The 16,050-nt window shown below is 35.7% G+C and overlaps 4 protein-coding genes across 7 annotated transcripts; 1 reads left to right on the forward strand and 3 right to left on the reverse strand.

Annotated features, from left to right (window-relative positions):
* Positions 1 to 1,640: 1,640 nt before the first annotated feature.
* On the reverse strand, positions 1,641 to 4,218 carry LOC142545763 (uncharacterized). Its single transcript, XM_075653124.1, has 2 exons — positions 3,500 to 4,218; positions 1,641 to 1,985 (listed from the first exon to the last, which is right to left on the reverse strand). The coding sequence occupies exons 1-2, from the start codon at positions 4,138 to 4,140 to the stop codon at positions 1,979 to 1,981; spliced, it is 648 nt and encodes a 215-aa protein (XP_075509239.1). The 5' UTR covers positions 4,141 to 4,218; the 3' UTR covers positions 1,641 to 1,978.
* A 2,530-nt stretch (positions 4,219 to 6,748) lies between these two features.
* Positions 6,749 to 8,111, forward strand: LOC142545765 (protein SLOW GREEN 1, chloroplastic-like). Its single transcript, XM_075653126.1, has one exon. It carries the CDS (start codon positions 6,844 to 6,846, stop codon positions 7,939 to 7,941), a length of 1,098 nt encoding a protein of 365 aa, XP_075509241.1. The 5' UTR covers positions 6,749 to 6,843; the 3' UTR covers positions 7,942 to 8,111.
* Positions 8,112 to 8,294: 183 nt separating this feature from the next.
* On the reverse strand, positions 8,295 to 10,793 carry LOC142545766 (protein SODIUM POTASSIUM ROOT DEFECTIVE 2-like). 4 transcript variants are annotated; one of them, XR_012820362.1, is made up of 4 exons: positions 10,026 to 10,793; positions 9,797 to 9,872; positions 8,573 to 9,202; positions 8,295 to 8,469 (listed from the first exon to the last, which is right to left on the reverse strand). XR_012820362.1 is itself a non-coding variant. In XM_075653127.1 (3 exons), exons 1-3 carry the CDS (start codon positions 10,581 to 10,583, stop codon positions 9,006 to 9,008), a joined length of 831 nt encoding a protein of 276 aa, XP_075509242.1. In that variant the 5' UTR covers positions 10,584 to 10,793; the 3' UTR covers positions 8,295 to 9,005. The 4 variants fall into 4 exon arrangements, 1 of the variants encoding a protein (XP_075509242.1); XR_012820360.1 differs by having other exon boundaries at positions 8,295 to 8,483; XR_012820361.1 differs by having other exon boundaries at positions 8,563 to 9,202.
* A 2,091-nt stretch (positions 10,794 to 12,884) lies between these two features.
* LOC142545764 (UDP-glucuronic acid decarboxylase 1-like) lies at positions 12,885 to 16,036 on the reverse strand. The gene is made up of 7 exons (XM_075653125.1): positions 15,329 to 16,036; positions 14,619 to 14,765; positions 14,439 to 14,518; positions 13,800 to 13,883; positions 13,630 to 13,704; positions 13,192 to 13,284; positions 12,885 to 13,097 (listed from the first exon to the last, which is right to left on the reverse strand). Exons 1-7 carry the CDS (start codon positions 15,954 to 15,956, stop codon positions 12,891 to 12,893), a joined length of 1,314 nt encoding a protein of 437 aa, XP_075509240.1. The 5' UTR covers positions 15,957 to 16,036; the 3' UTR covers positions 12,885 to 12,890.
* Between the last annotated feature and the right edge of the window lie 14 nt (positions 16,037 to 16,050).

Here is a 16,050-nt window from a genome sequence, read left to right on the forward strand (position 1 = left end):
AAATTTCATATATTTTATATATACAATATGCTAACGGCACATTTTCAAATTAATTTAATTTCCACACTTGCTTGAATCAAGTTTACGTTTTTTTATCAAGTTTGATTGATAAAAAAAATCGGACGGTTAACAAAAAAACTTTAGTTAAATATTTTGAAAAACAACCCCGGGAGTGATTATTTTTCAAAATTAGGCAAAACTTGTGTGAGACGATCTCACGAGTAGTATTTTGTGATACAGATATCTTATTTGGGTTATTCATGAAAAAATATTATTTTTTATCGTGAATATCGGTAGGGCTGACCCATCTCATATCACACGACACCTACTCTCAAAATTAAATTATGACTAGAATTATTTCCCAAATTTATCTCGGTTGTATTGGGATCCAACTTCCTAATTTAGGAATATATGCGTGAGGCTGGAATGGGGATCGTGTAACTAATCTTTTCGAAATCTTTTTGAAGCAATCAGAAAAGTTTATAGGGGATAATTTGACTTAGATATATTTTTATTGATTTTTATATAATCTCACAAATTTATAAACAGATTTACAAGAACTCAGGTAGACTCTTTGCAAGATTTTTTATATTATAAATTTTTCATAAAATTACGAGGATCCTATACTTTTAGTCATAACTTATTATTTTTTATTGATTCCGTTGAACTAATAATTATTTTATATAAATAACATCTTTAGTTTGAATTTTGAAATAAATTTTTCATTTATTAATATAAATAAATTTATTTGTTTAAAATTTAAATCGTTTAATTTTATATTGTATACGTGTGTGTACTGGGTTTGTGTATATATCTGTAATTTTTTTTAAAATAGTCAGTGGATTAAATTTTTAATATCGTGTTTGAATTGATTTTATATATATATATATATATATATATATATATATATATATATATATATGAAAAAATTTATGAAAAAATTATTTATTACTTTCAATTATATGTATCGATAAAATTTTATTATTTTCATATATGTTGTGTTATATTTTTTATGAATTATATCATAAAATTTATTTATGAGTTATAATCTAACAATCTTAATTTTTATTTTATTTTTTGTTCATATTTGTTAGGCGACCATTCAACTATTTAAGAAGTAAGTAACATTATATTTTTTGAAATCATCTTTTATTTTTTATATATTACAATAATTGATATATATCATAAATTAAAAATCACAAAATCAATTCAAAAATTACTACAACAAAAGTAATTTTGGTTTTGACTACAAACTATTGTAAAAAAAAAAAAAAAAAAAAAGCAATCGGCCAAAAAAGCGAGAAACACGTAGAGAAGAGAGAGGGAGAGCTTGTGCCAGGGTTAGAAGTTTTATAAATCTTTCAAAATCCAAAATCTTTCGATTGAATCAAATACAATTTTTAACATTTTATATTATATTTTAGGCTTTAATGTTTGTATGTTAATGAATATCATGGAATTATTAAAAATTTGAAATTTTGAAACATTTATATTTTTGTAGAGTTTATAAAGTCAAGGTTGAATATCACTTGACTTTTTAAAGTCCATGAAAGTTTATTTTGAATATTAATAAACTTCTTTAGAGTATATATAAAAGTCTTATTTAAATAAATCCAGGTCTTTAAAATCTACTAAAGTAATTAAAAATAATTAAATCCCCTATATTCAATATACCAAACCAAGCATTTCATGTCAAACAAACATTTCAAGCATGTATTAGCTGAAGCAATGCAGAGTAACACACCACATTTCATATAAATCCAGAAAACGTAGAAGTAAGATCTTCTTTTTATACCATAATTAAGGGAAAAAAACGAGATGGGTTACTGACCAAGGTCTTTGAATATCGAGCAGAATAATTCAATGAAGATAAAGCACTTAATTGTCATCACCGTGACCAAATTGGTACCAAAGAAAATGAGTTGTGCCTTCATTGTTATCCCAAAACTGATCCTTGAGCTTATGCGAGACCTTCCAGCTAGAACCTGTCAAAAAATGAAAAATACAGCCTTCAATGGTCCAGATTTTTTTAAGTGAAACTTCAAATACTGAAAAAGTAGTTATCCCGTCACTTGAAATTTGAGTTTACATCACATTATATATGAAATTTAGCATAGTAGTACGATTTTGAAAAAGTATCGAATTCCATTTTCTTTCTTTTTCAGGTTTGTTTTGAGATTTTTTCTCCTCACAAATGAAATCGAGAAGTAAATGGTTTGAAGAAGTATAGCAAACACAGGCAGTATTAAAGTACAATGTGCGCATATGCACATGGATATGGATATAGATTTGTTACCATAACTAATGGCAAACAAATTATATTAAGAAGAATAAGCATACCAATACAAGAAACATTCAAAGGGACTTGCAATGAAACTAACATCAACACATGCATAGCATGCAACTCAAGTTAGCAAATGTTTTGAAACAGTTAGTATTCTTGCCCCTCGATATTTTGAAGGTCCTAAGATAATGGCGCAAGAATGTCTATTCTAGTACTGTTCTACTCCTTTCATTCTCTCCTCTTGTGAGTGTTCTGTGGCCAAAGGCAAACTAGATAGTTGATCTTAATACCTAATTCTAAGTCATGGCATCTTGTTGATCCCCATACCCAATTCTAAGTCACAGTTTATAAGTTCGAAAAGAAACCATATGTCTTTCAAATCATAACTCATATAGAACTTGGACCATGTTGTTTTCTATTCACAGTTGTCTGTGAAAGGTATGCATGCTTTTCTCATAGCATCTAAGGCCATAAACATTAACTCATGCCAAGAGATAACTTTAAAATTTTCACAAGCTCCATTTTACAAGCATAAAACAAATGACTACACATCAAATACACAAAACAATATGGTCCATGAAGAGTAACAAGAGTAAGGCCCTGAAAATTTCAAAGCCGCTGCCGGAGAAAGCAAATTGAACAAAAAAACGGACATTAAATTTAAAGACTTTACCAACTCACCATAGTTGTTTAATCACCCACTTAGCAAGCAGAACTTACAAGAGTGTTTTTTGCTATACAGATTTGTAAAAATAATAGTGAAGGCTTAAGGGTTGTTCTTCAGATTCAATAGGCGAAAGAGCAAAAACTATCTCAGATTTGATGGGAAAACTACTGAAGTGATAATACTTTCTTGGTGTCAAAAACTAAATGTGAGAATTACTGACATTGAAGGGAAACAAAGATATGTATAGGCTGTCATGAATTATTGCAGCTCTAAAGGAGTGTAGCGGATTAAGCACAAGCCAATAATATCATTTCCCCGAAAAGGGTGAGGACACAGTTTCTTGGAATATAGCAAGGCCCAGAGTGGTGGTGCTTGATCGCAACTTGTTCTAAATAGAGTGTGCCGTGCCGCTTTTAAATAATAATCATAATTCCGCAAAAACATTCGACATCGAACTTTTCAGCATCCATTGAATTAGAAACAATCTGAAAATCAACTTTCAAATACAAAAAACAAGATACATCTTAAACTAGCATGTGCATACATACCTTGGTGATCCGGAGCTGGCATACAAATTTCGATGCAGAATCCGACTGGAGCCCAATTCTACCGAGTCGATCAGCTCCTTCAATCCCATATTCACCGCCTTCTCCTCCACCTCCTTTTCACCCTTATCAACGCCGTCACTTGCTTTATTCTTCTTCACTTTCATCTTCCCTGCAACAACCTTTTCAAAATAATTACCATAAATATACTCAGGCGTGTACCCATTATCCTCATCAAACAACATAATATGCCCGTGCCACTCCCAAACTCTATAATCCGACCCAGATTCCTCATGGAAACCCACACAAATATGATGCCCACCCATTGTCACAGCCTGACCAGAATTGGGATTCAACTTTTCGATCTCACCACTAAGAACGGTGCGAATGATTTCCTTCTCGAGCTTAGCTTCCTCTCTAGCGAGCTGGGTTTTCGATGACGAGGATGGATTATCGGTGTTATCCGAGTCCGATTCAGAGTCCGAAAGGTTGAGTAGCATGTCGGAGAAGAGGTCTTCGAGAGATTTATCGGCCGAGAAAGGTGGCGCGTGGAAGGGAGGAGTACGAGTATTGAGGCGACCCATTAGAGATTGGATGAGGAGGTTGTCGAAATTGGGGGTTGCGGAGGGATTGCTGCCATTCATGGTTGAATTGAAATTGGGGTTTTGAGAGGGTTTGGGGGATTGCAGAAAACAGATATATCAAATACTGGATTATCAAATATCACTCCCATCCATCAACTTCAAATACAATTATTATTGATAAATATATAAATTGGTACATGGACTATTATAATTAACACATGATTCAATTAAAAAAAGTCAAATTGCTCTTATTAAATTTATAATATAATATGATTAGATAGATACATATTTTTATTTAAAAAAATTATTTTGTTTGTTGAAAATGTAAAAATAAATTTATTTAAAAGTATATTATAATAAATAATTATCATATTTGTTTGAAAATTACGAAATTATTAATTAATAAAAATTTATATCAATCGGTAAATTATATACATAAGTTTAATATTTTTATAAATAAATATATGTTTTTTTTTCTCAAGCAAAAGAAAACCATGCTCACAATTGTTAAATCTTTTCCTTGATTTGCTTAAAATTATATTTAATAAACTCATTTATTTATTAAAATTTAGAATAAATCAGTAGGTCGAAAGTAAAATTCAAATAAATTAAGTGTGTTATAGGAACAGAGCTAATATATCTTACTATTTTGATTATTATTTTTAATTAGAAATGATAGAGAAGTTTCAAATATTAATAATAAATTGGTAGAACATTCGGATATGATTTTTTTTCCCATAAAAATGTAATTCCGTTTCAATTGTTCGAATTTTCTGAGATTCTCTCCATTAGTCGATATAATCGACCAGACATTGAGTCAGTGCCAAAAACATTTTGAAAAACTAAAAGTAACTATCAATCAAAACACGCGAATGCGTGATAAGAGTTGAAAAAACACATTGATTTTCATCATCACTGTTAAATAATAATAATCTCACTTGCATGAAACCTCTGATAGCCTCAAAAGTCTTCATGGCCCGAATAAACTCATCTACTACAACTTCCTTATTCTCATTTTTCTTGTCTGCCTAATGATTACGAAAGCAAAAGAATTTGCATAAAAGTACATTAAAGATGAAGATAGGAGCTAAATTCCATAGCAAGAACCAACAAAAATCTAATCAGTGATTTTTCATCGAGGATACAATCTTAAAAAAAGTAGCGAATTTTAGTCAAGAAACATGGCTGAACTCGAAAAAACACATGAAATCGCTGGGATTCTAAGAGAGTCATCGTCGTTTTACACCAACAACGTGCGTACAACCTCCTCAATTCACATAGCAGAGGATATATATAGACGATGCATACATTGCAAATCTAGCTTACCAAAAACTTATTCCGTAAAATGAAGCTCCAGATGACCGACGCACGGTATCGCCCCACACATACAATAACTGGAAAGTTACTGGTATCATAAAAACTTTAAAAAAAACAGTTGAAAAAGGCAAATAAAAGTTAAGATAATGAAGAAAAAGAGAAGAAAAATGAAAAAAAAAAAAAAAAAAAACTGCAACTTGACGAAGATAAAGATGAAGCATACCAGCGAAACACGATCAAAGGGAGCTTCGAAGAGTGACAAAAATCCATGGGATGAAGGAAGGAAAGTAAAGACATGGGAATCGAAATTGGGTTGGGGAAAGCTCTCATCGGACAGTGGTGGTGATACAGTAGGCGTCCCGCTCTGTTCGGGGTCTTGCAATTTATAATCAAAACGGTACAAACCTCCGGAAAATCTAAATTTTTATTCTTTTATTTTAAAATAAAACTTATTAAATATTCCATCTTTACCATCATTTGCACTCCAAGTTATCATTTCAAAATTTTGAAGGTGCTTCACAATAATCGTTGTATGGAAGCCTTGTTTTTACTATATATGAAATCTTTTAATTACCTCCACTTCGGTGTCTGGGACATCATTGATTTCTTGTGCTTTTTGCAAGAATTGCCTTCTTTTACTTTTTCTGATAACGCTGTCACACGATCACTTTTTAGCCTTTTTTTGGAAGTTTGGTAGAAGACGGCCAACAATTGAATTTATCAAGGATCCTTTTTTTTTGGAGTTTGGAAGCATTTGGATGGATATTAGAAGCAATATTCAAAGTTTTTGTTACAACCTACAGGAGACAAGAGACATCACTCTGTGGATGAGATTCACACGTGTTTGGATTTTTTCTTGAGCATGCAATGGACTGGCATGAAAGTTCAGTGGGAGCCTAAAACATCAGTGGCTCACATTCTAACCAAATTAGTATGATAGCATCAAAGGTGACTTGAAGTCGATTCAACTTGAGTTTGTAAGCCAATTTGTTCTGTGAGTTTGCAAGCTAAGCTCTGGCTGAATCCGAGTCTGACTCGTTTATCTATTTTTAGAACATGGGAAACAGAGATGCTACTTTTTAGAACACTGCTCCTAGTTGAGACAATTGCATGAGAGTAGCTTGAAATTTCATTTTCCTAAGAGAGGCTTGCTCGATGAAAGCGGTTTCTGACGTTTTTATAGGAGGTTTTGTTTTAAAAGAAAACGTTATTTATCAAATTTTGGAATTACCCCATCTCACAATATATTTTATCTGAAGTAGATTTCGCTTAATGTAACAGCGCTTCAAAAGCCTACTAGAAATTAGTAACAGCGCTTCTCCGGTTTTTTTCGAACTGTAAACAGCGCTTTTCCTCTTTACTCAAAAGCAAATTGAGTCAAAATTGGAGATAACTAGAGTCATCACCCTGCTCCATCAACAGGGTTTAGAGCTCCATACCCTAACAATGGCCACTCTGAATCTCACTGCCGCTAAAGCCACCCGCCGTCACCAACCGCACATCACCTCCACTTATCTACGCCCTTCATCTTTCACCGTGCCTTGCTACTCCCTCTCCTTCGGAACCCCCCCTCCTCCTCTTCCTCGCTTATTCCACACCCCTATCAAAGCCGCTTTCCAACACTCGAAATGTACGAACCCCGATAACCCTGAGCCCTACTTGAAATTTCAAACTAACCCTCGGAAAACCCCCGGGATTCCGTTAAATTCAATTTTGGCCCCACTCAAAGCCATTCTCATCGCTACAGTCACTGCCGCAGCTCTCTTCATTTCCCAATTCCATTTCGTATTGAAACCCGCCATTTCTGCTCCGGTTTTCCCCCCTTCCACCGTGGAATCCTCGACGAAAGATGCAGTTGCTGATGAAGAAAGAGAGAGATCAATTGAAGAACATTTGATCTCAAACCCGTATGATATTGATGGTCTCAAAGATTTGATGGAAATCAAGATAAAGAGCAAAAAGATCCCCGAGGCTGTTGAAATTCTTGATAAGTTAATCGATCTTGATCCCGACGAGAAAGAATGGCCAATGTTGAAAGCCCATTTGTATGCATATAGTGGGGACACAGAATCGGCGAAAAATGGGTTCACTGAGCTTCTGAAGAAGGATCCTTTTAGCGTGGAAGCGTATCATGGTCTAGTAACTGTGGCCTCGGAGGACGATTCGAGTGAAGAGTTGGAGACCATTGAAAAAAAAGTCGAGGACGCAATGAATCTGTGTAAAAAGGAGAATAAAAAGGCTGACATGAGAGACTTTAAGCTTTTGCTTGCACAAATTCGAGTTCTTGAGGGGCGATATGAAACCGCATTGAAAACTTATCAAGAATTGGTAAAGGAGGAGCCTAGGGATTTTAGGCCTTATTTGTGTCAGGGCATAATCTATACTCTTCTGAGGAAGAACAGTGAAGCAGAGAAGAGCTTCGAGAAGTATCGGAGATTGGTTCCAAAAGGTCACCCGTACGCAAGTTATTTCGATGATAATATGATTGCCACCAAAGTTTTTGCCCAGAAGTTGGAGAATGAAAGAGCTACGGCTAAGAGTTGAGGGACGTAGGTTTTATGTTTATTTACACTGGTTTGGGTTGTGTTTGTGTTTCTTTTTATTCGGTTTCATGTTAGTTATCTCTATATATTAAGGCAATGATCAGTGGTAATGCTAAAGATTTTATGAAATGATGTCGGGAAATATGCTATAATTGACCGAGGGTTGTTTAATAGTTATTATGAGCAGTAGTATCGCTATGAATAGTTCTGAAAATAAAGTCATCGATTACATGTTGCTCGCTAGCCATTATAAATTATACTCATGACTTTGAAGAACCCTTTCTTCAGCGTGTTGATATGAGATTTAAATTAGAATGAGATAAATAATTTGCGAGTTTAGTCATGGCTAATTCGCGGCAATGTAACTACTATGAACAAGGGGAAACATTAGACGATACTCTTAAGAGGGGTTACTGAATTGGTTGAACTTGAGAAGCTTGGGTCTCATGTTCACTTCTCACAAAAGACTTTTTTGAGCTTGTCTGTGTTCTTTGTGTTCTTCTGCAGGTTTACCCAGTTGGTAGTACATCTGAAAGGTAGTGGCTGCACGGTCAAAAAAGATAAAAGTCGATATATATGTTGATATAATTATAGAAGTAATTATCTTTAAAAATTAAGTTACCAGAAGCGACCTCATCTCAAGTTGTCGATAGAGGATGTAGGAAATGTAGAAAACAGTTGGCCATCCTTACTTTTGTGTTTTGTTTTGGTGCCGGAGAAGTAGGAGCACCAATTAGCCGTGCTAATCCATAATAACTAACGAGTGGCTGTTAATGTTATCTGTTGGATTCCAACATATTTTGGGAACATGATCCTTTGTTTTTTGGAAGAAACACTCTAGCTATTCAATACGGTGAATTAAGTTTTGATCGAGCACAAAATATCATTGCAAACGAAGAAGTTTAAATATTGGATCGGTGCGAACGTGTCAGACTACAGTGAAGAATCCAGTTTCCTAACCTCTCAAATCATCAACGAAACGATAACATGCTAGCGAATTTACATCAATCTAAATTTCAAGGTAACATCCCTCAAACTCTCAGAGTCATTCGCCAAGTTTCTGATTCATTCACCAGCTACTCTATACCCTTTCTTGAATTCTGAGTCACTCAAACTGAGTTGTGGGATTGAAGATGGTATTGTAGGATACCAGAGTTGGGCATTCTTCACCTTAGATATGCTGGATAGGACGCTTAATGGTGTAATGTTCCCCACTACAGTTACCTTCTTTGCTAGAAAATCTATGTCAAAAGATGTGACTCCTGCAAGATTTAGCTAGTTACGCAGATATCGTTAATCGAATTCTTGAAGTAAGTTCTGAGGGAAATCGCACGTATCAAATGGTTGTTGCAAATTTATAAACTTTCAATCAAGAAACAACCTCCCATCCCTTCACCTATGCGTGTGTGACGAGCAACTAAACTGACATGGTGTTTGAGTTGAGAGAGAAGATTTCAGTTCCAGAGTTATTGCTACAACAATGGTTCGGTGTAGAAAAAATTTGTTTGGGTGACGGGTTCGTAAAGAGCGCTTGTATCTGAAATACTAGCTTTTTAAGTAGAAAAAACTGTGAAACTCTTGAGAGATCAACACCAATGACAGCATAATCTGGAAGGAAGATCAGAAGAAGAATAAGAGAAAATGGAGAACATCACTCCATCCGCTTTGCTTCCATTAATCATAACTTGAGTTTCTTCAAAGACTACAATTTATAATGGGCTAGTCACGACACTTACTAATCGGGCCTATACAGACAACTAAATAATGTCACAGTTGAACCGTAACACATTTGCTCATAAAGAAATGGAGCAAAGGGGGCAAAAAGAGAACTTGCATCAACCATATGAATCCCATACCTTCCATTCTAGAGATATGTTTTCTCATTTTTTTCTCACATCCTCTGCAATGCAGTGACACTCTAAGAACAACCACCTGCAACACAAGACCATACAAATAGCATATTTAAGAAAAATAAATTGCAGCCCAACAAACTGCTCAAGAGTCTACCAGCCATGACATAAGATGAACAAGAATCAAGATAAGCACTTTAAGAAAAAATACATGAAGTGTATACATAAAAGAAACCTGCTCTGGAGATGAAGAAGGGTCCTCCGTTTTCAGCGCTTCAGACTTGGAAATTTCAGCTGGAAACTGCTTAGATCCTGGTTCGGGATCAGCACTAGGAACAGCCTTATCACTCAACAAATACCTAGTAGAACCGGGAGGGCTGATAAAATCACCTGGCCTGGTACAGTTCCATCTCTTCCTCGCAAGAACAGCAGCTTTAGTGTTATCATTCCCACCATCATGATCATTTGAAACTTTTTCATCAGTTCCTTTTGTGGTGAGACCATTCGAGATCTCGGCTTGATCGTCGTTTTCCTTTGGAGGGTTTTTTGTATTCTTTTTCTTAACTTGATTCTTGATTGGCCTGGGGGAGACAGGCGGCTGAGAAATGTTGCAAGGAGGGAGTGATTTCGGGATTCTTCTTGAGTCACGAATAATGGGATTGTGTCGGTCGAGGGCTCGACCAAGTAGAAGAGACGAAGACGGAGAAGGCGATATCCATGGTTGTTGTTGTTCCATGTTGAGGCAAATGGCCGTCGAAACTTGTGATGTGCAGAATATATCCATTTTCTTCATCTTGGGATATAATGGTTTAAGAAATCAGTTTTGTGGGGGCTGAGAGAGAAAGTTTGGGATTCTTTGAAGATGAGATTATTGGTGTGAGAGTGTTGAGTTGTTTAGGTTCCAAGGTTTAGGAAGAAGAGAGATGAAAACTAGCACACCTGTGTTGTTTCCTACCCGTCAAATTTTGTACCTCAAGAAATACTACAAATTTTGTCATCCAACAACTTGTTTTCTTGTTCAATTTTGAAAAAAATGTATTATTATTTTTTTTTTGGCATGGTTTATCTAAATAAATACCTCGGCATGGGTCATACTCTCTTAGTGGTGTGGTGAAAAGAAACCCAAGTTCGATCACATGTTGTAAAATGACTCAGCATGTTGCACATATCAGGTCGAATTTGTAACATTATTATCAAATCTGTACATGATGTAAATGACTTGATATGCCACGCAATCACTCGTGTATGTATGTATAGTGAGAAAAAGTGAACTTTTTTTGTTGAAAAATAATTTGGTAAATTAGCATGGGAGTGCGTAAGTTTTAAGGTGGAAAAAATTAATATGGGTGACACTCGTGGATTGGATTCCCTGAAATACTTGGCGGCATCTTCTTTAATAAATTTTTTTTATATCTATAATTTGAACAGTTGGCAAGGACGACATTTCTGACTAGTTTTAAATGGAACTTCCAGAGGTAAATTATCTACTCTCTGCCTCGTTCACTCCACATAATTTTGTAAAGCCTTCCAGAGGGGTGTTTCTTCAAATATATTTAAATTCAGGGGTGTCTTTGAAATTTAGGTTAGCTCCACTTTGCCATTGTTTTGATTCTTGCCTATTTTCACGTTGGTTGTCTCTCACCTGAGGAGTTTTTTTTTTTTTTTTTTTTTTTTTTGTATCTCCTCACATTGTTCATTGCTCTAAATTTGGATGACTGAGATTCAATTTTTCTTCTTAAGCAGCAAGTATTAATATGCCAAGAACATTTACTCAAGATGTGAAAAATTCGTGTCATCAAACCAAGAAGTTTTGGACAGTCGCAAATATGTGATACGAAGAATATTTATTAGATTATAAATATGCGACTCGACTTAGGCCTATGTGATATTTCGATTGTAGGGTTCTAAATTGCTCGAGGGTTCAAATTGATGTAGTTAATAACCGTAGGTAAAATAGGAATTGACAAGAGTGGTGGAATGAGGTAAATTGAAATCAATTCAAAAATTAGATCCCATTTCCTACTAATAGCGAAAATGGGACAACTATGTAGAATAAGAATCATAGAAATAAATATATGTTTATTGAGTAGAAAAACGTGGGATTATTTCTTTTTATGCTGAATGGATAAATGAGACACGTAGCAACTTTGTATACCTCTCATAAGTGGTTTTGGTTCGAAAATCAATGGAATCTGATGCCTTTTGTGCTCATTAAAATTAAATTATGACAATATTTATCGTTGAAGTTAATATAATAGAACATTTTATATAAAATTTGTTCGTAAACTTTACAGTTTCAATGGTTTTTTTTTAATCTGTGTGAAAAGACAAATGAACTTATTTATTTGGAACGAGTAGTCAATGAAATTAACCGTGTTTCATGCTGTTCGTCAAATTTCAAGTTTATTCCAGTAAAACTGGAAGTACCCATTTTTATCTAAGCAGTCACCTAATTCTGTCACAAAATTTATTAATTGGGTCCCGAAACGCCGTGAATCTGTACAAAATCATGTGACCCTCCATAAATTCACTATATAAATCCAAGAAACACACCATTTCACAGTTCACTTTCGCACATCCTTGTATGATTTCTTTGTCTGCTTCCAGACAAACCAGATTGGGTGAAGCGCCAGTATACATTGGTCTTTTCGTTATAGCAAAATTTACTATGAAACTGAAACTTACTAGGATCTTCAAACTGTAAAACACAAGGGGGGGAAATGACAATACTTCAAACTGTAAAACACAAGGGGGGGAAATGACAATACTAGACTTGATATCTTGTAAAATCTCAAGCAGGTAACTCCATGTAAATATTTACTCGAAATTTGGATCCTTCTTTTTTCAGATCCAAGTATTCAGTTGATACCAAAAGTCATTTACATCACAACATACAGATGCACTTGCCCGTATTCTTGTCGAGGACTAGTCCAATTACGAAGATTCTCAATGCTGAAAACCACTAGTAACCACATACAAGGAAGCCTATTGCTGGCACTTCCGTGTACCGAAAAAATGAAAAATAATGATATGTATGATAAAACAAACAATATACACAACATGGTCTCGATTGAAGTATACTAATACAGTCGTGTTCTCATTAGTTTCCTTTTCCTTCATCTTCATTCAGGATGCGATTTCGAAAATCCGTGACCATTCGAGGCAACCCTTCTCGCAAGGAAATCTTCGGCTCCCAGTTCAGAAGTTCCTTTGCTTTAGTGATGTCTGGTTTTCTCTTATGAGGGTCGTCGGCAGTGTTTGGTCTAAATTCAATGGTCGCACTAGGATCAATGGTTTCTTTCACAACCTGTTATATGTCCAAAAGGAACCAACATACATAAGGCATGTTATATGACACAAAGTTGAGATACGTAGATAAAACTAATTAATGTGGACGAAACCTCAGCAAGCTCTAACATTGTGAATTCTCCTGGATTACCAAGGTTGAATGGCCCCAAATGCTCGCCTTCCATCAAAGCCACCAATCCATCAACCTGACATCCCGAAAGTGCATTTAGTGCCCTCATAAACATTATTTTTTATTGTATATTCTTAAAACGAGCCAAGTTTGAACAAACGTGGTATTTCATTCACAAATAAATTTCTATTTCATGGGCTTCGCATTAAAAATTCAGTTCAATTTCAGTCAGATGGAACTCATTTTATGAGGACACTGCTCTTAAGACAGACTCTCCTAGGATGTAGGACAGAGCATTTCATTGATGATGCAATTAAGGTAAAAAACACTCCCAAGAATTACAGCTTTCCACTTCATCAAACCAAACTTAGTCACAGTGCTTAGTGTTAATTACACACGGAAACATGAAAAGATGACATACCAAGTCGGATACAAACTGGAAGCTTCGGGTTTGTTTCCCATTACCATACACTGTCATTGGCTGCTTCCGTATGGCCTGCATGGTTCAGCTACAGTCATAAGAACATGAATGCTCAAAAAGTAAATTGATGCACCGTTGTTGAATCATAAAAAATAACATGGAAGGCAAACCTGCGAAACAAAGTTGCTGACAACACGCCCATCATCTAGACACATACGAGGCCCATATGTATTAAAAATACGGGCAATGCGCACCTGTATGAGTGAAAATGGTAATTAGACAATGAAATCTTGAATACCCTTACACACGGAAAAACAATGATATCACAGCTGTCAGTACACTATAAGAACTACGACCAGGGACTCAATGCCACGGCATGTTTTTATCAAGTTTCCTTCCAATGATGCTCATGGTGGCTAAAATGCTCTCATTACAAGTATAGACAAATTCATAGCAATCAGTTATCTACTCAAATGCAATAGAGGTCAGTTAGTTTCATAAGGAGGAATTTCAGAAACGCCGGAAAATTGCTCTGCTCAGCTGGCCAGGTGAACAACGCAAACAGTGTAAATTAGTTCTTCGCCTACTAAGTTAGTTCAAAACTGAGAAACACAATTCGCAGTGTTTATAGTCAAATCAACTACTCGATCATCATTCATGATTTAGCATAAGTTGACATGCAAAAGTTATTTCATTGACACTACTACCTTACACAGTAAATATCCAAAACATACTCAATTCTGGTAAGCAAATGGTTGGAATGCAAAGCACAGAATTGAAAGAGTCAGAGCACAGTCCACGTTAAATACCTCAACACCATCACCACGGTGATAATCCATAGTTAAGGTTTCAGCCGTTCGTTTCCCTTCATCATAGCAACTCCTTACACCTGATTTTTTAAGATTATTCTGTCATAAATCTTTATAAAGAAACAGTAAAATGATTATAAACAAACACATCGGCATTCAATTCAGAAAGATGGCACTAGCCTATGGGATTCACATGTCCCCAATATGTCTCCTTCTGCGGATGCTCAAGAGGATCACCGTAAACCTCACTTGTACTTGTAAGAAGAAACCTAGCACCAATTCTTTTTGCAAGGCCCAACATATTCAAGGTACCCATCACATTTGTCTTGTAAGCATGCGTCAAGGATCACGACAATTCAAAATCCTATGAAAACACTTAAAATGCCATAGGGGAAAACACACTTGAATTTAAAGAGAGATACATATCTTACAAACGCAGCAAACTTTCCGAGTAAGCTTACCTTAACTGGGACACTTGAGGCTATATCACCATGTGAAATACAGTAAATATATTTGCACTCGCACACTCAATTAAGTAATTCAATCAGAGGAAATCCAAAATTATTTGCTTCAGTTCAATTAGATGAAATTTCATAACATTTTACACACTTCAAAACATAATTATAGTTGCAAGTATGAGAACTCATATTTATTTATTAATTTATGCGAGAATATATCTACAGAGTTAGAAATACACACACATCTAATCCATCTTGCTCTGATTATGATCTACAACCATTTAAGCGATTATTCAAACTGTGTGAGCCAAATCACAATAAGAAACATAAAGTACGACAAATTCACCAGCACACGCACTTAACCACAAACATCAACACATTGTCACACTCAATTATAACGAAAAATGGCCATAACATCAAAGAACAAGGATATGATAGTCTTGACAGGATTATACTTGTAATGAACCGGGGACGCGGGGCACGCCAAATGATAGATCTGATCTACCTCCAGCAAAATGGGCTCGACCACATCATGCCTAATCAACTCAAACCTCGGATTCCCGAACAAATGGACAATATTCTCCTTCCTCCCAGTAAAAAAGTTATCGATCACAATCACATCATCCCCTCTAGCAATCAACTTATCCACCAGATGACTACCCACGAATCCCGCCCCACCAGTGACAACGATCCTCTTCCTCTTGCCCCGTATACCCACCGGCACCCTCCCCACCCCATTCGGACGCCAATAGTTCTGTCCTAATTCCCTCGGATCGTCTGAAGCAAGCGTGGATTCGCTGCTTCGGTCGGAAATGTGGTTGCTGGTATCAGAGGAGAAGGAGGTAGAGACACGGGACAAAGAGGGCTGGATGATGAAGAAAGAGGATCCGATCAATATACCAACTAGGATGAACAGAAGGCGCTGTTCTTTGAGGAGGTAATTGATGGATCTTGGGAGAGATCGAGGGTGCTTCGACGCTTTAGGAGAGTATGGTGGAGTATCGGAAATGGGAATATCTTCATCTCTTCGAGCATTCGATTGCTTGTACAATTGCTTCATTGCCCAAAGGATTTGCTCTGCTGAGATTGCTGATTTTGATTTTCAATTTCACATAGCAAGCCTCGCTCTTTAAGATGCCATATATATTTTCCAA

Source organism: Primulina tabacum, chromosome 5 (assembly GCF_025594145.1).
Source record: "Primulina tabacum isolate GXHZ01 chromosome 5, ASM2559414v2, whole genome shotgun sequence".
Lineage (NCBI taxonomy): Eukaryota > Viridiplantae > Streptophyta > Magnoliopsida > Lamiales > Gesneriaceae > Primulina > Primulina tabacum.